Source organism: Glycine max, chromosome 17, assembly GCF_000004515.6.
Source record: "Glycine max cultivar Williams 82 chromosome 17, Glycine_max_v4.0, whole genome shotgun sequence".
Taxonomy (NCBI): Eukaryota; Viridiplantae; Streptophyta; class Magnoliopsida; order Fabales; family Fabaceae; genus Glycine; species Glycine max.
Genome location: NC_038253.2, coordinates 24,543,172 through 24,568,555, shown reverse-complemented (window position 1 = coordinate 24,568,555; position 25,384 = coordinate 24,543,172). Strand labels below are relative to the sequence as shown.

The following is a 25,384-nucleotide window of genomic DNA, read 5'->3' as shown; positions in this document are numbered from 1 at the left end:
ATGATAAAATTGACAAAAATAAAACTTGAGTGGTAAAATTCACAAAATAATAAAAATTTATTGGTAAAATTTACAATAAAGCTTATTGTCTTTAAATTTTTTTTATTGAGTGATTATTCAAAAATTTATCCAAGGCCTTTAACTTATACTTTCCATCTATTGAGTGTAAGCCATTTTACCTCTTTGTTTTCTTCTTCCATAAAAGCTTGTTAAAAAAGTTTATTTGAATTGGGCCAAAGCTAACTCATACTTTTCAACAGCAACTCGCTTAGAAAAAGAATACATCGTCTACATTATATAATGATTTTTAATTTTTTTTTTTTTTTACTTCAGGTCTCTTCCCCAAACGAGCCTTAACTCTACCATCAAAATGTGCAACTTCCAGAATGGCAAAAGGACGTCGCAGAGGAAATGACATACACTCAATAGATGGAAACCTATTCGAAGAGGTCTATTGCAAACCCCGCATATATTGGATGACTTGTGAGAGGCTTCCATTCTTCATGTTCTCTGATGCGTTGTTTGCAAATGGCTTCGTCCCATTCAATAATGATGACTACTCTCTTTTACCACTGGTGTCTGGTATCATTGACAATTTGCCATTAAATTCTTTCAACAAAGATAAAAGAAACTATTGAATTTGATAAATTTGACTATTAAAATTGCAACTTCGAGGGTACATAATTACATAGTAAGTATCGCAAAGATATCCCAAGTGCAAGAAGAGCACAGAAAAAGGCTCCAAAGATTCCCGTATATAATCACCAAGGCTTTAGGTAAAATTCAAAATTATACATGAAAATATGGTGGAAAAGGGTTAAAAAGAACCTTCCACCCTCAATTAATAATGGGCCTCCCCATTGATAATTGCTCATCTGGTCCACTTTGCTCAACCGCAAATCTCAAGAAATCGTCTGGAACAGGAATATTTAACTCTGAACACACAAGTTGGACAATTTTTCCAGTGACACCTCCAAAGGACATTTTGTTCAGTGTCACAGCAACAGAGAAGTTATTGGTGACATCACAAAAACCCGTGGATCCACCCATTCCCGAGTGACCAAAGGCAATGGATGACCCATCCTTAGAACTAAACCTCTTAAACCCTAGGCCAAAACTTTCCCCTGGCAAAGCTAAATTCTCGTACTCTCCTGTACCCAAGAATTCATCAATAATCCTAGGATTCTTGTAGACCTTACGAGCAACATGGGTTCTCAGATTATTACCAATTCTGCTACTACTGTCATCACCACCACTGCTACTCTCACTGTTCGTATTTCTGCCCTCATTAGCATCAAAATCTTCGTGACTAGAAACTTTTTCGTAACTGTTAGTTGTACTAACTGAAGGTGAAGTTGCTTGCGTCCTCCGTCCAATACATTTCCGGTTTTTTATGGGGGGTTTCTGGGAAGAAGATAATTTGGGAATATGGGGATGGCTACCAAGTACTGGCTTAGAAGCAGAAGAATGAGGTGGTGGTATCTTGCCACCATCAGCTAGGGCTGCATAATAACGTGCAAGTGCTCGGGCAGATACATGTCCATTAGCTGCTGGTATGATGGCACGGCGAACATTCAGTGTATTGAAAGCAACAGGTAAAGTGGTTGCAAGTTGAGCAATTTGTTGTGGTTGGAAGGTGGAGGGAAGGTCAGCACGATTAGCGAGTGCTGAGATTTTGCTTAATTCAGCAGTATCTACAGTCAGAGCCGCAAGACGTGATTCCACCCCTAAAAATATACACAATGAAGCATGGTTACAATTTACAATGATATCAGAAGGGAAATATTAGATGTATTTGGTTTAAGAAAACATTTTGATTTTATTTTCTTGTTTTCTCAAAAGAAAATGACATTTTGTTTTAATTTGTTTCATGATTTCAAAGATTTGTACAGAAGATATTGAAAATAACATTTTGTTGTTTCATGTTTTCTATACAAATCTTTAAAAACAATAAGAAAAGGTGACATTTTGTAATTATTTGTGAATAAGAAATCAAAACAGAATATGTTCTAACACCAAACAGGTCCCAAATTTCTTTACCTCCAACAACTATGGGCTATGCAAACAATAAAATAAAATGAGTTCACAGTATGCACATCAAATACAATTTTCATATCATCCATACAAAAATAGTTATTCATAAAAAATTACCTGGTGGAATCCCTACATATAACTCGCCTTCAATATGAAGGGGGCGAACTATTGCTTCTTCAAGAATCTCCTGAAATTTCTTGCCAGATGCATGCTGTTTTTTATACAAAAAAATTATTAGAACATGATTGAAACTCTACTGGTAGGTAAATTTTCCTAGCAACTGGTTTAGCAACTTCATAAAACTTCGTACCCCATTGCCCAGAGGCTCTTCGCTATGCGAAGGTATGGGGGAGGGATGTTGTACGCAGCCTTACCCTTGCATATGCAAACTTCATGAAAAATAATAATTTAAAACTGACCACAACCATGTCAAAATTACTATTTTATATAAATAGGCAACATCAACTATGTCCTACACCGAATGTCATCAACAAATTGGAGGGACATGTCATAATCCATAAGCACAAGCACATAATCCATACACGTTTAAGGTCCTATGTCCACACTTACACCCACCAACCAATCACCATATATTGCATTTTTCACCATTACAAGCATAACAAGAGTAACCAAAGATATCATTCTTTACATCCCTTTTTCTTTTTTGAAAAAAATCTATTACTTTCTTTTAATAAAAAAATAATATATATATATATATATATATATATATATATATATATATATATAATTATCCTCTGCTTTTAAACTCATTTGTTCAGAAAGTCTAATGAAGCATAAAATTATAGAATATTTTTTGAACAGGAATAAGAATTATATAAGAATTGAAATTTTTGATTGACAAGGGCAAGGGCAAGGGCAAGCATTCATACCTCAATGATTCCTCCACACAACCAGCCAAATGATAAATAATGATAAAACTGCTCCTTGCCTGGTTCAGTCTCAGGTATTGACTGACAAATGCGATTTAAACATCCATCCCAATCAAGCATCAGAAGAGGGTCTTCTTGAGCTATGCCTCCCATTGCATTGTGCAAACCAGATGTATGGTTAAGCACATGATGAACCTGAAACAGAAGATTCTTAAATGTGTTTATATATATATTAGATTTGTAGAATGTAGAAGATCATTGTGCTGGCACAATGGCCCACACATGTGAGCTCAAGAACTAAAATGTGCAAAAACCTCCCAAATGAAGCTATTTTTGATAATCAAGTTGCCCTCCATATTGCCTCCAATCCGGTTTCTTATGAGGACCAAACATATTGAAGTGGACTGTCATTTTATTAGAGAAAAGGTGCTCTCTGGCCTTCTATAGTACAATCACCAGCTAACCCTAATAACCAGCTAGCTAACATGAGTAATGTTATATCCTCCTACAAATCCTCCTATCTTACAAAGAAAGTATTAAATGAAAGGTAAAAGCATTTATTGTCTTGAAAATACAAAAATCATTAAATACTTACCATAAAAGGAATTAGGAGGATTTAAAATTATTTATTCTCACTAATGTCCTTTAGAGGTCCCTCGTTCTAAGTTCATTTGTAACAAGTTGGGTGCACATAATTTGTATTCTCCATCTTAAGGGGGAGTGTTAATATAATTGCACAATGGTCAACACACTAGAATGCATATATACATGTCTTGTACCCTTTCTCCTTAGAAAATTAGATAGCACCTTTTTTGGCATTCCTCTCTCATTTCACTATTCTTTTCTCATTATTATCATTACGAATAATAGCTACAGAACTTAAGTAGGGAGAAAATATCAAATATTAGACCTTAATGACATCCTTCCCATTTGATCGAAATGCTGGCCAAATAGTTGCAACATTCTCTTCAAGGTTTAGTTGTCTGCAAGATTATAAGCAAGCATATAGTATTTTCAGGTTAGAAGCACCAAACATGAGTATCTGATGTTAGAATGTTCATTGTGTATGAAAGTATGATTTTAAACTTTCAATGACAATTTACAAACAAGTATCTTGGTTAAATCGAAGTACACATTTCTGACAAACAAAGCTAGCACCAACACAAGAGGTACTTTGATAGTATTTCAAACTTAACACAAGAAATATGATATTTAAATACAACAATTAGATTCCGTGGCTACCAATTCTTGATCAAATAGTTAAGCATATATAAAGACAGTCAAATAATATGGAGAAACTAATCGTAAGTGTAATCATATAAATATCAATCCAACAGATGATTAAAGTCTCGATGAATGCAAAAAATGTGTGCCATGTCATAAGTCATAACTTAGCAAAACGTTCTTTGAAATCAGCATAAAGGTGGAATTACTTATGGGGAAACTTAACATATGCTCACTTGTGGGTGTGAATCAATGAATGGTGAGGAAAATAAACAGGGAGATTACTATTCCTCTTATAGATGACCAATATTAGATATAAACTGGGGTGAATGTAATATAATGAACCTATGATTCAGGTAGTCTACTTCGGTTCTGCTCAGAAATGCTATACAAAGGCAAAGAAATTGCAAGTACGTCCCTTAAATTTTTTGTCCCTTCCCCCTTATCTGTTCTACTTTCACATCATTCTTTTTTTTTTTTTTTTGTAAAAGTAAGAAATAATTATGACGGATAACAGAAATTAGTCTCTTCACTATTCTGGAGTGATTCTGCGCAAATCCTTTTTCATTTCCTAACTCATTCATTGCATAGAGCTACTTTCCATCTTGATAAAACCCTTCGGAAGTTCAAAGCTCCCTCCAAGGTCAAGTCTTTTATTTGAACTACAATGCTTAGTAGAATCAATATTGATGACGTGTTGCAGGATGGTAGGCTACATAAGGCCCTTTCCTTTGATGCGCATTTTTGACTGCTCAAAATCCATTCTTACCCTGCTACTGTTTCTCAATGGAATTCTTTGGATTTCTTGTTGAATGTTGGTTGTGCCTTAGGTCCCCAGACATTTTTTTATGAATAACTTTCATCATTCTGGTCCAACTAAAGAGGCTAAATCTGTGTTAACAAATTGCAACCTATGTTGCACCACTTTGGTGCATTTGGTTGTCCCATAACACTCATCTTTTAGCAGGTCTCCTTGATACAACAGATAATTAGGGATAAGAATAGGCATTTGACTTTTATTTATAGTAGTTGTAAAATAAGAGAAAATAGAGAGATATTTGAGTGTAAACCGTGTATTAGAGTAGTACAAAGGGAGGTGCAGTATTCAACTGCACACTCACTTAACTATGTTAGTCACTGAGTTAGTTACTCAGCTAGTTAGAAGGTTAGTTAGTAATAACTAATTGTTCCAGAACTCTATAAATACTTCTCTTCGTAACAGAAATCAGTTACCCAATCATAATAACAACTTCTGATTCTAAAGTTCCTTCTCTCTTTATCTTTTATCTTCTTCAGTTCTGTTAAGAACTCTTTTAGAACTATTAGACAGATTTCAGTTTAGTAATCAATACCATGTAATTCAGAACAGCTCCACTGGCCCTTTTTTCTATGTCAAATGAAAACTCCACATGTCCGACAAACAAGAAATTACAGCAACCAGTTAAGGGGCGTACAATCTATATGGTCATAGCATGTTACAACATACCCATTGTCAACCAGCCAATGTATCATTCCTGCTGTGATACCCTTCGTAACAGAGAACACAGGAAAAAGGCTATCAGGCTGAACCGGACGTGGATCATATTTACCAAGCACTCCTGCAGCAGTGTCAATAATGGCCTCTCCATCTTTGTAGGCACATACCTTCAAGTGATTATGCAGAATTTATTAAGACAACTGAACAAATACAGAGCTATTTGATTGGCTCTTGACATCAATGCAAAAACAACAACAATAAGAGACAAGAAGAACGTGAACCCTTTAAAACAAAATGGAACACTTGGCTCAACAACAACAGTACTGGATCATACCAGTAATACATGTCAATGCAAAGATAGATTCTGCTAACTATGGATTCTTGATCAATATATAATATGTATCCTTAATATTTGAGGTAGGAAAGAATATGAGAGAATAAAAACAGAATTTATATGAAGGGTGATTATAAAGGAATAAATGCAGAATGCAATTTATAAGAAAAAATAATTAAGCTAATTATATTTCTTAAGTTGCAATGTACGTTTTCGGACAGTGGAATAATTATTATTATTATGTTATCACCAATGTGATCCCAATTTCTAACAGTATAAATGTTCAGATACAATCTTAATTCATAAACTGAAATAAGAGATATAAGTTCCATGAAAATATGGATTATTTTGGTTTAGTCCATGGTAGTATTGTAAGAATGGCACGAGTCGTATCTCGATACGCAACGAAATAGAGTCTCAGCAATACAAATCGCTTGACGTATCGTTTTGAAGCCTGAATCGGTGCTAAATCGCATGAATCGCTTCTGAATCGGTTGATTCGCGATTCTGGAACTGTCTCGCACGATTCAAGTTCGTGGGTCGCACTTACCAACCAGGTCGGGTTTGCGCAACCCGTTTGTGCAAAAAGGCCTTCGGGTCGAGTTTTGATACAGGCTTAGGAAGGTAGTTAGTTAGTTAGACTTGATTCTGTTAACTTCTGTTAGTTGGAAAGTAGTTAGGCAGTTAGTGGTTAGAAGCTATAAGTAGCAATTGGCGGTTAGAAAACATTTGGAACATGTAATCAACCTCCTTGTAATTTCTTCCTCTAATAATGAAAAGCATGACCACCATGCTCATCGGAATTCATTCGCTTCATTGAGTTCCCTTGTCTGTCCAAGAACTTAGAATCCTTTAGCTGATTTCCTAGTTCTGCTATATCAATTGGTATTAGAGCCTGTTCTTTCCTTGGTGATCAAGCAATGGCAGAGAACACGCGCACAATCAAGCTTCCCTTCGTGAAATGGAAGAACGTCTCAGCAGCAAAATGGAATCAAGATTTGTCGAGCTCGTTGCTTCCATGCAACAAACAATACACGGAATGTTTCAGCAGAGGCAACAAGATTCTCCAGCAGCAAGCAATCCACCTAGAGGTGAGAGATCTAGCCCCTATTCTTGTGGCACTCGATTGGCTAGGTTGGACTTTCTAAGATTCAATGGTGAAGGAATAAAACAGTGGCTGATCCAATGTGAAACTTTTTTTTCGGTTGATAATACACCTGATGAATTCAAAGTACGTTTAGCAGTAGTTCATTTTGAAGGGAAAGCACTGCAGTGGCATAGTGCTTACATAAAATCTGTAGGATTGGAGAATTTACCTTCTTGGAATGAATATCAGATCTTGTTACTTGATCGTTTTGGAGATGTTTGTGAAGATCCCATGGCGGATTTAATAAAACTCAGGCAGACAGGATCCATCATAGAGTATCATGAGGAGTTTGACTCAATTGTATCAAGAATAGATCTTTCTGATGAGCATCAACTTAGCTACTTTTTAGGAGGATTAAAACAAGAGGTTCAGATAATTGTTCGAATGTTTCAGCCAAATTCTGTTCGAAAGGCTTATTCCCTTGCAAAGATGTACGAATCTTCCTTCTTCAATACACAAGCCAAACCATTTGTCAAGAACCAGAAATCTTCCTTTGTTTCTAAACCACCCCTTATTCCAAACCCTCCTAGATCAACCAATCCCTTAACCATCAATCCCTCCACCAAACCACAAACACCTAAGCACCTAACTCCTGCCTACATGGCTGAAAGAAGATCGAAGGGCCTATGCTACTTTTGTGATGAACCATTTACACTTGAACATGGTCTTACACATAAGAGATTGCAGATCCATGTGTTGGAAATTGAAGATGAATAGGAGGGCTCTGGACCTCAAGAACCTGATGCTAATGTGGTTAGTGAACATGATTCAGAACCTTTAATTTCTGTGAATGCATTAACTGGAGTAGCTAATTTTCGAACCATGAGAGTCACTGGTCATTGTGGGAAGAAACCTCTCCATATTTTAATTGATAGTGGAAGCACTCATAACTTTTTGGACTTACACATAGCTCAGAAGATGGGCTGTCAGACAGAAGCTATGGACACCGTATCTGTCACTGTAGCAGATGGAAATAAAGTCTAGATTTCTTCAAAGGTTCCAAAATTTTCTTGGTCAATTCAAAATACCAACTTTACTTCTGATATGATGTTGTTACCTCTTGGCTGCTGTGATTTAGTATTGGGAATTGAATGGCTGGTAACACTAGGGGACATCACATGGAATTTCAACAAAATGACAATGGAATTTTTTGTGCACGGAAAAAGACATATCCTGAGAGGAGCACCTCTCCCTGATTAGTTTGCAATCTGAAGTTGAAGGCTCCCTGCTCCACTCTTTGACTACTCATGCTAGTCAACAGGTATTGCCACTTGATATTAATAGCTTGTTACTCGAATTCACAGATGTTTTTCAGGAGCCATCTGGTCTTCGTCCTTGCCGAGTTGGCCATGATCACAAGATTCCTTTAACGCAAGGAGCTAACCCTGTTAACAAGAGACCCTATAGGTATGCTAAACAACAGAAACAGATTATTGATGGATTGATTCAGGACTATTTGAAGTCAGGAATTATACAGAAGAGTGATAGTCCTTATGCAAGTCCAGTAGTGTTGGTGGGAAAGAAAGATGAGGCCTGGAGACTTTGTGTGGATTATAGGGATCTTAATAAGGCAATGGTTAAGAACAAGTTCCCTATACCATTAGTAGAAGACCTTCTGGATGATTTGTATGGATCAACCATTTTTTCCAAAATTGACTTAAGAGCTGGTTACAATCAAGTTCGAATGGATGCAGCTGATATTCACAAAACTGCCTTCAGAACTCATGCGGGCCACTTTGAATACTTGGTGATGCCCAATGCTCTTGCCACATTTCAAGGACTGATGAATTCAGTTTTTCAGCATTACTTGAGAAGGTTCTTACTTGTTTTCTTTGATGATATACTCATCTACAGCAGAAGTATGGAGGACCACCTTTCTCATCTATATCAGACTCTTCTTACTATGAGAACTCACTGTTTGTATGCTAAGAAATCCAAATGCTACTTTGGTGTTGACAAGGTGGAATATTTGAGCCATTTTATTACTAAAGAAGGAGTTTCCACGGATCCTTCTAAAATCCAGCAGTACAAGATTGGACCCTACCACAAAACTTGAAGCAATTGAGGAGTTTCTTGGGTCTTGCCGATTATTACAGAAGATTTGTAAGTCAATATGGTGCAATTGCAAAACCCTTGACTGATATGTTGAAAAAGGATAATTTTAGTTGGTCTTCTATAGCAAAAGAAGCATTTCAAGAATTGAAGCAAAGGCTAGTAGCAACACCAGTTTTGGCCCTACCAGACTTTTCTAAGGAATTTGTAGTGGAAGTGGATGCTTCTGGCCTAGGCTTAGGTGTTGTGTTAATGCAAAATCACCACCCAATTGCCTTCATCAGTAGAAGTTTGAACACGCAGCAACAGTCCTTGTCAACATATGAGAAAGAGTTATTGGCAGTTGTGTTTGCAGTCCAAAAATGGAGGCACTACTTACTTCCCAAGAAGTTCATCATTAGAACTGATCATAGAAGTTTAAAGTACATCCTAGATTAGAGATTGTTCACAGCATTCCAGCAAAAGTGGTTGGTAAAGTTGAGGGAATTTGATTTCAGCATAGAGTATAGAGAGGGTCGAGAAAATGTTGCGGTAGATGCTTTATCTAGACTTGATTCCCCTGAGATCATGGCTTTACAGGTTCATCAGCTTGATTCTAGCATGCTCTCTAGGATCCAACAGTCCTGGCAGAAAGATTCTATCTTACAACAACTTGTTAGTGACTTAAAAAGCAATCCCTCTTCTCACAAACATTATACTTGGGTTCGGAATGAGCTGAGGAGGAAAGGCAGATTAGTCATTGGCTCAAATTCCCAATTGAGACAGGACATTCTCTCTTGGATTCATGCTTCAGCTTGTGGTGGCCATTCAGGTAGAGATGCTACCTTGCAAAAGATGAAAAATGTGGTTTATTGGAGAGGCATGTCCAAGGCTGTCAAGTTTTTTGTGTATCAATGTGCCACTTGCCAGAGGAGTAAATATGACACTGCTGCATCTCCAGGACTGCTTCAACCCTTACCTATTCCTGAGCATGTATGGCAGCACATCACCATGGACTTCATAGAAGGTCTTCCTTTTTCTTTTGGTAAACAAGTCACTTTTATAGTGGTAGATAGGCTTAGTAAGGCAGCTCATTTCATGGCCTTATCACATCCTTATACTGCTGCGGATGTGGCCCAATGCTTCCTTGATCATGTCTTTAAATTCCATGGTTTTCCTGACACCATTACCAGTGATAGGGATCCTGTTTTTGTTAGCCACTTTAGGAAGGAATTTATGTCCTTGCAAGGGATTCAGGTACAGCTTTCTACAGCCTATCACCCATAAACTGATGGTATATCAGAAGTGGTGAATAATGCCTTGAAACATATCTCAGGTGCATGTGTAGTGATTCTCCAGCACAGTGGTCCAAGTGGTTGCCTCTTGCTGAATGGTGGTACAATTCCACTTACCACAGTACTGTTAAAGCAAGTCCTTATGAGATTGTGTACGGCAAAGCTCCTCATGTTCATTTACTTTATCTCCCGGGGGAATCTAAGATTGCTTTGGTTGATAGAAGTTTGCAGAAACACGAGGAAATGTTAAAGTTACTCAAATTCCACATGAAGAGGGCCCAGGACAGAATGAAGCAACTTGTAGATAGAGGCAGATCTGATAGGAGTTTTCAGATTGGTGACTTGGTTTATGTAAAATTACATGCTTATCGCCAAGTTTCAGTGTAGGCCAAATCCAATGCAAAGTTGGCCCCTAAGTACTATGGCCCATTTCCAGTAGAAGACAAGATTGGTGCTGTTGCATACAAGCTTAAATTGCCTCTTGGATCAATGGTTCATAATGTCATCCATGTTTCTCAGTTAAAGAAGTTTAATGGTACTGCTACTGCTGGGAACTTTAGTCCTTCACCTTTATTGGATACTTCTCAGAAGGAACCTGCAGCTATCATTGACAGAATGACAGTCAAGAGAGAAAATCGTGCTGTAACCAAAGTTTTGGTTCAATGGAAACATCAACTACCTGAAGATGCAACTTGGGAATTCTTTTATGACTTGAATCAGAAGTTTCCTCACTTTAATCCTTGAGGACAAGGATTCTTTTGGGTGGGAGGAATTGATACAGGCTTAGGAAGGTAGTTAGTTAGTTAGACTCGATTCTGTTAACTTCTGTTAGTTGGAAAGTAGTTAGGCAGTTAGTGGTTAGAAGCTATAAGTAGCAATTGGCGGTTAGGAAACATTTGGAACAGAATCTGTAATCAACCTCCTTCTTGTAATTTCTTCCTCTAATAATGAAAAGCATGACCACCATGCTCATTGGAATTCATTTGTTTCATTGAGTTCCCTTGTCTGTCCAAGAACTTTGAATCCTTTAGCTGATTTCCTAGTTCTGCTATATCAAGTTTCACTACAAATTTTAATTTAGAAAGAGTGAGAAACGAAGCGCCCAAATCAGTTCTACATGAGAGCCTCTTCAAATTTTCAAGCGCCCAAATTCTCTTTATATTCCCACGAAGAAAACGAAGCAGCTACGATGCTTCTTCTATTTCCCCTTCAACAGTAACCGAGTAAGCTGAACCACAACACTGCAGTTTTTTCCTTTTGAATATTTAATTAATTTTCATCTGCAGCTTGTGGTCCCTCTGTAGCGTCACTTTTTCTGGTTAGTCACGGCAGTTTTTTACTTTTGAATATTTAATTAGTTTCCTTTGTTTTGTCAATTTGTGCTTTGTGCACCACTTTTGTCATTGTGCAACTTTAGGTCACTTTTTTTCCAATTTTCACCACTTTTGTCTTATTTGCCATATCTCTTCTTTTCTTTCTCTATTGTTGACCACTTTTTTATTTGACTTTTTTTCCCTAATCTCTTACATGGTATTTCTCCACATCTTTTGTCTTTTTACCAAAAAATTTATGTCAATTGATGTGTTAATTTGTTTGTGGGGGCAATGGGTCACACGAAGAAAAAGAAAGATACGGGCATTACTTGGAACCATTGTGAGAGTGTTCCACCTGCTAGACTTTTAGTCAAATGCAAGTATTGTTCATATACTTGTTGGGGTGGTATTGCAAGAATGAAGCATCACCTTGCTGAAATAAAGGAGAATGTTATTGCTTGTATCAAAGTTCCAAATGAGGTTAAAGAGATGTTTTTGAAGATATTAGAAGATAAAGAAAAAATGAAAGAGGCAAACAAACAAGACTGTTTTGAAGAAGTGAGTACTCAGGATAATACAAAAAAAGGAACATTGGAGTCATTTGCCAAGAAAGGGAAGCAAGGAACTATGAAGCAACAAACTATGGCTGGGATGCTTAAAGATAGGGAGCCAGTAAATGCAGACATTTGCAAATGCATCTATGTTGAAATATGGAAAAGGTTTAAAACCTCCCACTTGTCATGAGATGAGTGTCTTATTTAAAAAAGGAAATTGACGACATCCAAGCTGGTTTGGAAAAATACAAGGTAGAGTGGGAAAATGGGGTTGCACTTTGATGTGTGATGATTGGACGGATGGAAAAGGTAGATCACTAACCAATTTTTTGGTTAATAGTCCCAGTGGAACTGTATTCTTAAAATCTGTTGATACCAGTAATGTGATCAAGGATGCCAATCACATGTTTGAGTTATTGGATTCTATGGTAGAAGAAATTGGAGAAGATAATGTAATGCAAGTTGTGACAGATGGTGCCTCTAATTTTGTGAAGGCAGGAAAGATGTTAGAGAATAAGAGAACCAAATTATTTTGGTCTCCTTGTGCCACTCATTGCCTTGATTTAATCCTTGAAGACAATGGTCAGCTACTGGTATTCTATAATACCATTGCAAATGCCAAAAAAGTCACAACTTTCATTTATAGGCATCCATGGGTGCTAAACTTGTATAGAAAACATTCCAAAGGAAGGGAGTTAGCTAGACCAGTAATCACAAGGTTTGCAACTGCTTTTCTCACTCTACAATGTATATCACAGCAAAAGAATGCTCTTCGATCTATGTTTGCTTCAGAAGTGGGCAACTAGTAGTCATGCTAGTAAAAATGAGGGCAAACTAGTGATGAGTGTTGTTTTGTGTGATTCTAGATTTTGGAAATCTATCCACTATTGCTTGAAGTGTGTGACTCCAAACCTCTCATGCTGTATATCTATGAAGCTGTGTATAGAGCTAAAGAACAAATAGCTGCAAATTTCAAGAATCAAGAGTCACGATATAAGAAAGTGTAGAAGATAATTGATACTCATTGGGATTTGCAATTACATAGCAATCTTCATGCTGCTTCATTCTATCTTAATCCCAAGTAAGTAATTTCAATTTGCTAAGAATTATAGCCTACAATTATTTAGAGATAACAAAAAATACTAATTTCTTATTTTATTAGGTTTGACAATGCCAAAAACTATGATCCGGATACTGAAGTTTTAATGGGTTTATACGAGACCATTGAAAAAATGATCCCGGATAGAAGGACTAGATTTCTAGTTGATCAACAACTTGATAGATTCAGGACAGCCAAGGGACTTTTTGGAATGAGCATGGCAATAGACACTAGGAACGAAGCAACCTGGTGAGATTTTAATTCTTTTTCATAATTTTAGAGAGAGAATGACAACCAAGGTAGTATTTGTTTATGTTGGCTTTTGTTTTGAAATTTCAGCTCTTTGGTGAGAAAGTTATGGAGGAGAATGTTAAGAGCTGCAAAAGCTAGCAATGAGAGTTTTAAATCTCACTTGTAGTGCAATGGGACATGGAAGAAATTGGAGCATATTTGATCAAGTCCATACTAAAAGAAGAAACCACTTGGAACAACAAAGATTAAATGCTCTTATCTTTGTTAAGACCTTCAACTTGAGATGAGGGAAATGGTTAGAGAGGAGAAAGGAGATACTTATGATCCTATATGTTTATTTGATATTGAATCAGATGATTAATGGATTACTAAAAAAGATCTTTTCCTACCAATTGATGCTTCATGGATGGATATACATGAGTCTTTTACTTTAGAAGAAGGAGCTCCAAGCAAGAAAAGGAAGAGGGGTATTTTTTTAACTTTAAAACATGTAACACTTAAATATATTTATATGTTAAGATACTCATTAGGATATTTTTCTTTAATAGGTCCAAGAAACTTAAATGCCAAGGATGATGGGAAGAGAAAATCTATCATCACAGGAGAAGAAAATGAAATTGTAGAATTGAAGATGTAGAGGAAGAGGAATAGCATTTGATAATAGAGGATGAGGATGAACTAAGTGACATTGATCTTAGAGATGACGGGTGAAAGCATGAGACTAGGGTGTAGGACATAGGAAGTAGAAAATAGAAATTACTTGGAGTTGATGATATTGATAAATGAAAGCATGAGACTAGGATGTAGGACATAGGAAGCATGAGACTTGGAGATGATGACATTGATCTTTTTGTAGCCACTACTTTATGTTATTTTTTTTACGACTTTGATCTTGGATTATTTTGCTTCATATATGATATATTATTGTCTTCTTTTGCTTATATCACTTATTTTTACTTTAAAATAATATGTATTTTATTGATCTTGTATCTTATGATTCATAAAACGATTTAATTCACGATTTGTAAAACAGCTCTTCCAATTCGTGATTTGTAAAACAGCTCTTCCGATTCGCGATTCAAATCTCGATTCGATAACCATGGTTTAGTCCCCATTTAATGAGTATACTCTAATACATGGTGAGTCAATTCATGCATTCCCCATATGAAAAACAAGTTGAAGTTGTTTGCAAATTCTTTGATACCTAATATACCAAGAAAAGGTCTCTTCAAAAAACACGAGAAGAGAGGAATTGAGACATTGATGTTGATTTGGCAGGTTATGTTATGGATAGAAGGTCAACATCAGGATATTGCACCTTCCTATGAAGTAAAAAACAAAAAGTTGTTGGTAGGAGCAGTGCTGAAGCTGAGTTTAGATCGATGGCTCAAGGAATATTTGAGGTTCCATGGCTGAAGAGAGTAGCTGAAGAACTTGAAAAAAACAAAAGTTCTTCCTATGCAGCTATGTTGTGATAAAGCATAGCTCATAATCCAGTCTTACATGACCGAACCAAAAACATATTGAGATTGACAAACACTTCATCAAGAAGATTGAAGGAGTAATTTGGATTATGGATGTTTTAACCAAAGGTATATTAAGACAATCGTTCAAACATCAAGTTACCAAGTGGGGGGTGATAGATATCTGATGAGGACCCGAAGCCCAAGGTGTATGTAAGGAGAGGGAGGAGGCTTGATGCACCTGACCAAGTCTAGGAGAGAGAAATTGTCCAATTCACTTCAAGCTGGCAGTAGAACTGGAAAGAGGACACATGAGTTGGTTGCATGGAGAGAAAATATTAGTGGAGGAAATCACTTGGAGAGGTAGGCTGGAATTTGGAATTGACATCTTAGGAGAGACTAGGCCTCTTGAACACCAAGAGTTTACTGATTCGTCTTCTTTCTATTTTCTGATTGTAAACACCTCTATACCTAGGACTGGAATTCTTTGACTAGACCCGTTTATACATAATAATATATGTTCTCACCATTTATTTTCCTTGTCATTTTTTTGGTTCCTATCATATGGGTATTGATAAGAACCTTAAGAAAACCACACCAAAAAAGCTAGTTGTTGTAGTTGGAAATCCCAATGCCTTATTAATCCGACACTTGAATCCTATACTTCCAATGTGAAACTCCCAAGTATCATACCTTGCAATTAGATACTAACATCCCAGCATGCTTCACAGCCCCAACACCCATACGGACTGGCTATGCGCTAGCCCTTTGATTAGTCTTGAGCAAGCACTGCAATGACAACGTCACCACCTATGTCGCTTGTTTGCAGCAAAGTGATATGGAGGAAGGCTCTGATACCAAATCATAAGAACCTTGGGAGAACAACACCACAAAAGCTAGTTGTTATAGTTGCAAAGCTCAATGCCTTATAAATCCTACACTAGAATCCCATACTTCTGATGTGGGACTCCAAGTTCCATATCTTGTAATTGGATATAGTGGTGTTCGGAAAATAGAAAGAAGACAAAATAGAAAACTCTGGGTGTTCGAGAGGCTTAATCTCTTCTAAGGTCCCAATTCCAAATTCCAACATACCTTTCCCTATGATATACTCCACTAATATTCTCTCTCCACTCAACCAATTCATGTTCCCTCTCTCCACTACTATTGCCACCTTGGCAGTGAATTGGGCGATTTCTCTCTCCTAGACTTGGTCAGGTGTATCAAACAACCTTCCTCTTCTTACATACACCTTAGTCACCTTGGGCTTGTACTTGGGCTTGAGCTTTGGGTCCTCATCAATATCATTGCACCAACTTAAGGGGGAGTGTGGATAAATTAGGAATGTTTGGATTTTAAATAAATTAGGAAGATCAAATCCTACAAATAAGGAAATGATTAGTCAATTCCGACTCATGGGATTTACCTTCCTATTTTTTTCTCATTTATATTTTTTGGAATTCCAATTCCCAATGATTAAGGGATTTGTCTTCATATCAAAGTTTTCATTTGTCAATAGCAACCAAAGCAGTCATGATAGTGGTGGAGCGTGCCGGAGCGGCGATGTGTCGCGACAAAGATGTTGTATCGAAGCAACTGCAATAGCAGCTAGGCAAAGCGGCTGCAATCCCACTCCAGGGTCATTTCTATGTTCGCAACACAAAAGATCCTATGAAATCTCACTCCGGGGTCATTTCTGTGTTCCAACACAAAAGACCCTATGGAGTCCTACAACTTCCAACAAAGTCGGCTAGGCATAGATATTTTGTTTTTCAAATTAAAATGAAATAGAAGGTAAGGGACAATGAGAGAAAGAGAAAGAGACTAGGGTTTCAGTCTTTCAGAACAAATAAGAGTAGATTAGGTGTTTATATTTAAGACATTGATGGCTGATGTGAGAAAAATAAACTAGGGTTTCCTTTGTTGTTTTGGATGAGAGTGGATTTTGGGCCTACAACCCAAATTGGATCACTCTTCATCCCATCCCAAATAATCCTAAAATTGAGAATTTATTTTACTATTTTTATAATTAATTAATCATATATATTATACTATCATAAAAGTAATAAAATTATAAAATACCCTATAATATTTAAGAAAAAATTAAAATATCAAAAAATATCAATACATAATTATTTATTATATAATAGAGACATAATATATAAATATATATAAACAAAATATATATAAGTAAAAATGTAATAATTTAATAACCTAATTATATAATGAGTAGAAAGAATATAAAATATCATTAAATTAATATATATATATATATATATAATATTAAAATAACGGTCATCCTGCTATCCGAGTTCCGGGTTCGGCTACTCCACTCCGCGATATCGGACTGACTACTATGCTCCGTATGTTTTTCTTATTTGAGTTTTACTTCTTAGCTATTAACATTTGAATCACTAAAGAAATTATTTCTACAAATCAATTAAGAAAAACCACTTGCACCTGGATTCCGAGTATTTTATCATTATTTCCCATCTCGATTAAAAGCTGCCTCAGCTTGGATTCTACATCAGAATGGACGGGTGAATCAAAAATCCATCTATCATTTAGGGATGGTCCTTTACTAATGTACCTGGCAAGTGTACCTCTGTTCAGCCAAAAAGGAAACAAGCAAGTAATAAATACCAATCAGAAAATTTTCAGAAGACTCACCCACTCAAAACTGATTCAGCAAATGGCCTCATAATGTCCATATATACTATTCGTACATTCATGGTGGAAGAAAGCCCTACATCCACATCAGGTAAGTAATATGTAAAATAAGACTGGGAAACAAATAAGCATTACACTTGCATCACCACAGAAGACAACAGACCTCTTAGAAGATTAAGAACCCTTCCAAATATTACAATATCACCTGGAAATGCATCAACCTGAAAATATTTTTAGAAAAATTATCATTCTATCTAAAACACAATCAGTAGCATAATTTTGGAACAGGGGAAAAAATGTAAGTTTATAGCTGAACTCACAGGATTAAAGCGTTTCATTTCTTTTTTGTCAAGGTTCATTTTCTCCTGTATAACCTTCATATTTCTGTCCCTTTGATCGGCTAGCGATTTCATTGTTTTCTTAGTAACAGAAAAATACACCATAATTAGGGAGAAATTAAAAGTCTGAAAACTGAAGAAACCAAAGTATACTTCAGGAGCTAAAGGCATACTTACATGATATTCATTTGCTGGTGTTGTTGCACGAAAGAATACGGTTGTTACTTCCATTGCCTGCTCTGGTATGTCCAGACGCAACTTAAGCCCCATTTCTGCAAAGGCGGACAGAAGGGCCACATGGTCCCCCTTTAACAAAAAGGTTTACATACTCAGTCATTGTTTAGAAAGATCATTTGGAGCAATTAAGGAAAACTTGTGCAAATACTAACAATCCTATAAAAACTGTAATACAAAAAAGTGATGAAAAATAATATTAAAGTAAAATTGAACTAGACAAATTAAAAGTATTTGTTCCTGAATCACATAGACAATTTGTGATGGTGAACTTTTTGCCATGACTGCATGAGTACAAAACAACCCCTACCCAATCAAAAATCTTATTTTTGTTAGGCGCCTAGGTGAGGTTAGGAAAATGACATTTGCATCTCTAATTAATAATAATCCCTCTAAAACCCAACTTGCTGAGGGAACAAATTACCATTTAAAGCCTCCATTATGTCCTGCTCAACTTATCATCAGAAAAATGGAGATAATGGAAGTCATGAAGATCAAAGTACAATTTGCAAAAGAGTGGTTTTAACACCATGCCAAATATATCAAACAAAAATGTTAAGCTACTACTGTTACTAACGTTAAAGTCGTGCCTTGGTGACCGGTTGGTCATTGGTTCAAATCCAGAAACAGTCTCTTAGCATATGCAAGGGTAAGGTTACGTACAATGACCCTCCCCCATACCTTCGCATAGCGAGGAGCCCGACTGGGGTACGTTAGTAGTACTACTAATACCAATACAAATAAATTTATCTTCTAAACATTATTACTTAATATAAGTACTAAACTAAACCACAAAAAAACTTCACCAGCATACACTCATCTAAACTTTGGCCTGATAAGTAGCACTCAATTTAAAGCACAACCCTCTAAAGCCAAAGATAGGATGGTCTAGCTGCTTAAGTCATTTTGCAATAAGGGGGGTGAAATAGGTAACAGGTGGCTTGCATCCAAGCCATCCCAGCCACAAGGAATCAAGAGATCTTCACCTGAAAATGACAATTATAACCACTACATAAACAATATATATGATATTATTAGTATCCATATAATCATGAAAAGAACAAAAGAAAAACCCAACCTCAGCAGATGCCAAAAACATCTTTGCAAGTGCTTGCTTAATGGTGCTTGATAGTTTCTTCGTAAGGCCAAAGTCAAGTAAAATAGGACGATGGGGAGATTCCTTGCTCACAAGAAAATTTCCTGTGATGATTCCATTAAGAGAGCCAAAATAGTTCGTGAGCACATGGAATAATCAGAAGTGTTACAGATTGTTCTTATATAGTTTCTACAACAAATTGAAAATTCCATAATATCATTTGCACATGCAAACACAAGCACAAACGTAGAGGGAGAGAGTACCTGGATGAGGATCACCGTTGAAAAATCCATCAACATATATTTGATGGGCATAGGCACGAGTAATCTCCTCAACAAGCTTTTGTTTATCTACTCCATAAGCGTCTAGTGATTCTAAATCATTCAACCGAATGCCATCCATGTACTCCAAAACAAGGACTTTCTCTGTAGACTATCATTGGAAGCAACCAAATTATATAAGTAGGAAAAACTATGGAAAAAAGATAAAAGAATAAGAAGAATAAACAGGAAGCACATTTCATTTTGAACCCCTAACAAACTTAAGGTATTAACACTTATCCACCCACTGGAAATTTGCACAAAACATGATATAAGAACACATTAATAAGCTAATCAGCATATAATTATGGACAAAAAATCATTTTTACTTGGTATGGGACCTTGTCGGGAAATACGTAAAAAACAGGTTACTTCTATTCTCACATAGAAATATGTAAAATATGGGAATATGTCTAATCAGGTCTAGACATGATAATGAATGGCATCATGTCCCCATTCTAAGAAGTAAGGACTCTACAAAAATTACAAATAAAAGGGGTCATTTGTTTCACACAACTTTCCCTTGATATTCTGTGATGCCTGATTTCTAACATCATCATTGCATTTGAATCTCTCAATATAATATTTTATAGATAGAACATACCTGAATTACATCTGGGATTAAAACGTCCACTCTATTGGCACTCATATTTCCATCATATTGGTTTCTGCAGCCAAGATTTTTAGCCACCGTTCTAGTGTTTTCTACAGAAACAAATGTGTTAGTAAGAGAAACACTTTAAGTGAAGGGAAGGAGGGGGAATAAAGCCTGATTGCTGAGATTAGTCTATAGAGAGAGAATGCTAAAATCACCACATTCACACAACCCCTCCCCCCGAAGAGAGAGAGAGAGAGAGAGCAAACAAAAAGAAATCATCATAAAGCCTAGAATTGTGGTAGATTCATTTATTTGGATATATTGGTTTATGAATTTCTTGGAATTTGAGCTAAGGGCCTAACTCAACCCCACAAAACCAGCTAAAAAGGTGAGGAGAGAGGACTGTCCAAGCCTTAATAAGCACTACTTAGGTCATATCTATAGGCTACCTATTTTTTGGTTTCTGCCAGTTGTCTCTTTTCTATAATGCTATTAATCTGTATCTCAATAACGGTTATAACTGTCACATATGGCATCTGTTAGGGTTTCAAGCTTTTGCACTATAAATATACAAATGTAAGTAGAAGTTTTGTGTCATACAATTGATAACTTTCAAAAATACAAAATAGTCTCCCAAATTCTCTTCCTCTCATTCCAATACACAACAAGGAAACAAATACTTATAATTTGGACTTAGAGCCTAACTCAATCCCACAAAACCGGCTAGTAAGGTGAGGAATGTCCAAGCTATATAACCTCTATTTATGTCATATCTCTAGACGATTTGAAACTAAACACAACCCTTGAGGCTGGCAATTAAGGTAGTCCCTAAAGAAGCCACAATTAAGGTGGGCTAGGGGTGACAGCAATTAAGGTGGCTTTCCAACACTCCCCCTCATGCCCAAGGCTACCAACCAAGAGCATCGCAATGCAAGTGGCCCAACAATGAGTCTAGGATAGGCTCTGAAACTAACTTAGAATTTGGACTTGGGGCCTAACTCAACCCCACAAAACTGATTATAAGGTAAGGACGGCTCAAACTTATAAGCTTTAGTTAAACCATATCTCTAGTTGATGTGGGACTAGACACCACCCTTGAAGCTGCAATTAAGGAGTCCCTAAAGTGGTCGCAACTAAGACAGGCTAGGGTTGACTGTAATTAAGGTGGCTTTCAACACAAATACTATACTTGTAAAAAAAATATCAATAACTAGAACTCAATAATTTCTCAACATATCAGCCAAAGAAAGCCATTAGGAAAGTCTGCTAAACACCAAAAAGAATGAAAACATTTCTGCCTGTGAAAGATCTGAAAAGAAAACTTCTTGAAAATCCAAGAACTTATCTCCAACAAAATACACCAAAGATATTTCCAAGCATAAATTTATATCTATTACATCAAATACAAATTTTAGAAAAGATCTGAAAATACCAGCTTCATGATTGAAGTCAAGTTCCTTAGGAGCTTCTTTGCACCATTCATCGATCATAGGATTAAAGTTATATTGCGGCTCAGCCCATGCAATCCAGTCGACAATTGACTTCGCATTTTTTAAGTCCTGAAAGATATGTAGGTACAAAAACCTTTTGAAAGGCTCCATGGACCTCTATATCCATAAATCCCAAAGGATAAAAGAAGCAAACCTCCAGTATAATTGTCTTGATACCATCATGTTGAACTTTAACTACCACTTCAAGTCCATTGAGCAAAGTTGCACGGTGGACTTGTGCTATCTGCATAAAATGTCTAGCTTAGATATGATTCACTCCACTCAATCAAGGCAAAAACTTAACTTATAAAGATTCTTAGCCGAGTTATATAATCATCCTCTAGTAGAAAACATATTCTTAGGATCTTACTGATGCTGTTGCTAGAGGTTCGTTGACAAAATCAGCAAATAACTCATCCATTGATTTCCCCAACTCTTTCTGTATGGTGCCATAGACCTTGCATATATAAACTAAATTCAGAAGTCTAGTAGTGACTTGAGAAATAAATTGAAATTCTCAAGCAAGTTAGAAAGTGTGGGCCCTTATTCTTGTTCATGGACTGTGGAGCCCAAACTAACAGTTCCATTTTCAACAGCAAAGTGAGAATTTCACAGCCAACACAAGCACAAAAACAAAAAACTTTGAATTCTTGTACTAGCCGCTTAATGAACAAAAATCATCTACAATGCTCAAAAAGTATGCGGGATTCTTTTATTAAAACCACATAATGCAAAATTGTTTCCTAAAAGCAGTTCTTCTATAACATATTTGAAGAAAAACCTCTTCCAAGGGTCTAGGAGGAAGAGAGTCCTGTAATTGCTTCAAAAGGCGTATATAAGCAGCAGGAAGCACATCTGCACGTGTTGACATATATTGCCCAAGTTTAACCCATAAGCCTTCCATCTCTATTATCAAATTTAGAACACGCTTAGCATTACGCTCATGAGCCTTCTCCCACAATGCAGCTTGTCTTGATTTGCTAGTCCATTTCTCTCGTTGTTGTACACCCTATAGGGATAAATTCAAGAGAGTAAAAGTTGAATAAACTATTTAAAAGGAAAAGAAAAAAAAAATGGAGTAACCCACAAAACTCACCTTATAATCTAGGTATACTATTAGGGCCATTGTAAATACTCTAACCCGTCTCTTGTAAATATCTCCCCACCCCATTCTCGCAGGCAAGCTACAAAAAAGAATGACGGTTAAGGTTATGTTTAAGGCCAAAGATACAGATATGGCAGACTAACTAGAATGAAAAATATATATTTCAAGCAAATCAAGAAACAAGAGAGTCAAACAAACAATAACAGAGTAACAAATGCCCATTACGCATTTTAACTAAAAAGTTCGACAAGTTGATTATTGAAGAAAAAGATTCAAGAAAAATACAGAAAGAGCATATAGAGTATTTCAATACTTGTAATTGGTAAACACATTGAACAAAATAACTCTGAGATTATTAAGTATCTCAATATACACAGCACTAAGCTCAAATTTATAGAAATTAGTATTTCCATTGTCAAATTAGAAATAAAATCATTAATACTTCTTCATTTAACAACTTAAGCTTTTGAGTTAGTTGGTCCATGAAATGGTATTACAACTTATATGACCAAGTGTTCAAGAGTTGTGCTTTAGCACATGCTGAAGACCGAATATAGACATTATCCACAGTACAAGCCCAAAGGCTCTTATGTGCAGGACTGTGCTAGGGATGTTATAAAACCACATTCATGAGCCTTTAACCAGTTGCTTATGCTTTTAGGAGAGTTGGTGATTGATAATGTCTCAGAACTTCTATGACCAAGTGATCAAGAGTTTAATCTTTGCTGCCCCATTCTTCTAAATAAATAAATAAAAAGACAAATTTCTGCATAAGGTAGGGTTGACTTATGCATTGTCCATGCTTTAAACCCAAAGGACTTTCATACAAAAGACTTGTGTGAGGGGAAACATCATAATAAACCATTCACAAGTATTCACCTAATAGCTTAAGTTTTTAGGAGGGTTGATCCTTGACATCCAGGGATCTTTCATAAAGGCATTCAGTACATTGCACCAACATTTTAATATTTGTATGATTGTATTAATATATAATGGATTCCACCAAACAAATTCTGAATGATTTTTAAATTTTAAAAGCAATGTCAAAGGCACCTTTATTTCCCTACATCCACAAAAATCTGATACACTATATTTTCATCTCAAAATACCAGCACCAGCCAACTAATAGTTAGAAGTCAATGTCCTCAGACATATACTGTTCCTACCAGTGAATTGGAAATATTCACAGACAACAACAAGAAAAGCAAGCAGTGTAAAAAGTTAATGAACCCGGGTTCAAAAATAAAAATATATATAAATCCACAAAATAAGATAATATGAAAATAAATAGATTAATCTTTGTTCTCAGGCAGGTCTCAAAACAATGAACTAGAGGAGACTTTAATATTTCATCATTCAGTAAAATGCTACGCCACCCATTATTTATTTATCCAAGATATACACTCAACAAACAGCAAAGCCAATGAACACAACCAAACTTTGTCACTGACGCAAAATTCAGGTCTAGTTAAATAGTATACGTGTAAAACTCTTAATCTCAGGGGCTGTTTTCAACTACTGTCACCACTATACGTGGACTTCTTCCAAGTAAATTTAGTAGAATGACATTGAAAATTTAAGGCGGTGTTTGGAAAAGCATTTAGACCACGTTGAACCGAAAAAAACACACGTTCCGAAACAAAAACGCCAAAGCAACTGCCTAGCTGCTTCTCCATTGCATCAAATCGGACGCTCACGCTAACACACACTTATAGGCCGGGAGATATAAGGTTGACCCAGTGGTTGAGTAAGGGTGAAGGGAGAAGGGAGGGAGGAGAGGTCACGGGTTTGAATCCCCCAATTGACATTTCTAACAAAACTAACATTTGTCGATCAAAAAAAAAAAAACTTGTAGGCTATCACCATAGCAAGAGGATCATTTTTCTTAAACCCTAAGTAAAATTTCCATCCCAAAACTACAGATCGTTTCTTAAACCCAAAGTGAAGTTTTCATCCAGCAATAACCGCAAGCATGTAAAAATTCATATCCGTTATGATAATAATAATCATGTACAAGACAGAACCGACATTTCAGTCACACATATTCAATCAACCATGTATCAATCCATCATCGATAACTAAACTCCAAATCAAATTCGGGAACAATATCGAAATTCAAGCAAAATCGAAAACATCCACACGAAGAATCCGTTACCGTTCGTTAGAAGCGAACAACAAACAGAGATAATTCAATTCATCAGTGAGAACTGAAAAAGCATCGAAACAGAGAAAGGAGAGAGAGTTGATGAAAACTCAGACTGTGTCGTTTAGGGGTAAAACGGGGGAGAAGAGCGGTTGTGGTGCAGTTATTACCTGAAAGTCTTGGAAAGAGCACTGAGTAACTGCTCGGACAAGAAGGAGGGGTGCGGAGTGTGTGGGAATGAGCGCAAGTGTAAAATGAATAAAACCTATAATTATTA

At 36.4% G+C, this 25,384-nt stretch overlaps 1 protein-coding gene across 2 annotated transcripts; it reads right to left on the bottom strand.

Moving 5' to 3' along the window:
- Nucleotides 1–639: 639 nt before the first annotated feature.
- LOC100775929 (uncharacterized) lies at nt 640–25,384 on the bottom strand. Of its 2 annotated transcripts, none has more exons than XM_003550055.4 (19): nt 25,278–25,384; nt 22,956–23,043; nt 22,641–22,868; nt 22,230–22,316; nt 22,014–22,103; nt 21,802–21,928; nt 20,376–20,476; nt 19,715–19,883; nt 19,434–19,555; nt 18,299–18,427; nt 18,104–18,202; nt 17,947–18,004; nt 17,784–17,859; nt 17,574–17,703; nt 5,635–5,792; nt 3,835–3,907; nt 2,925–3,119; nt 2,152–2,245; nt 640–1,727 (listed from the first exon to the last, which is right to left on the bottom strand). In XM_003550055.4, the coding sequence occupies exons 2-19, from the start codon at nt 23,028–23,030 to the stop codon at nt 838–840; spliced, it is 2,901 nt and encodes a 966-aa protein (XP_003550103.1). In that variant the 5' UTR covers nt 23,031–23,043; nt 25,278–25,384; the 3' UTR covers nt 640–837. The 2 variants fall into 2 exon arrangements, with proteins under 2 accessions (XP_003550103.1, XP_040867323.1); XM_041011389.1 differs by having other exon boundaries at nt 25,120–25,290.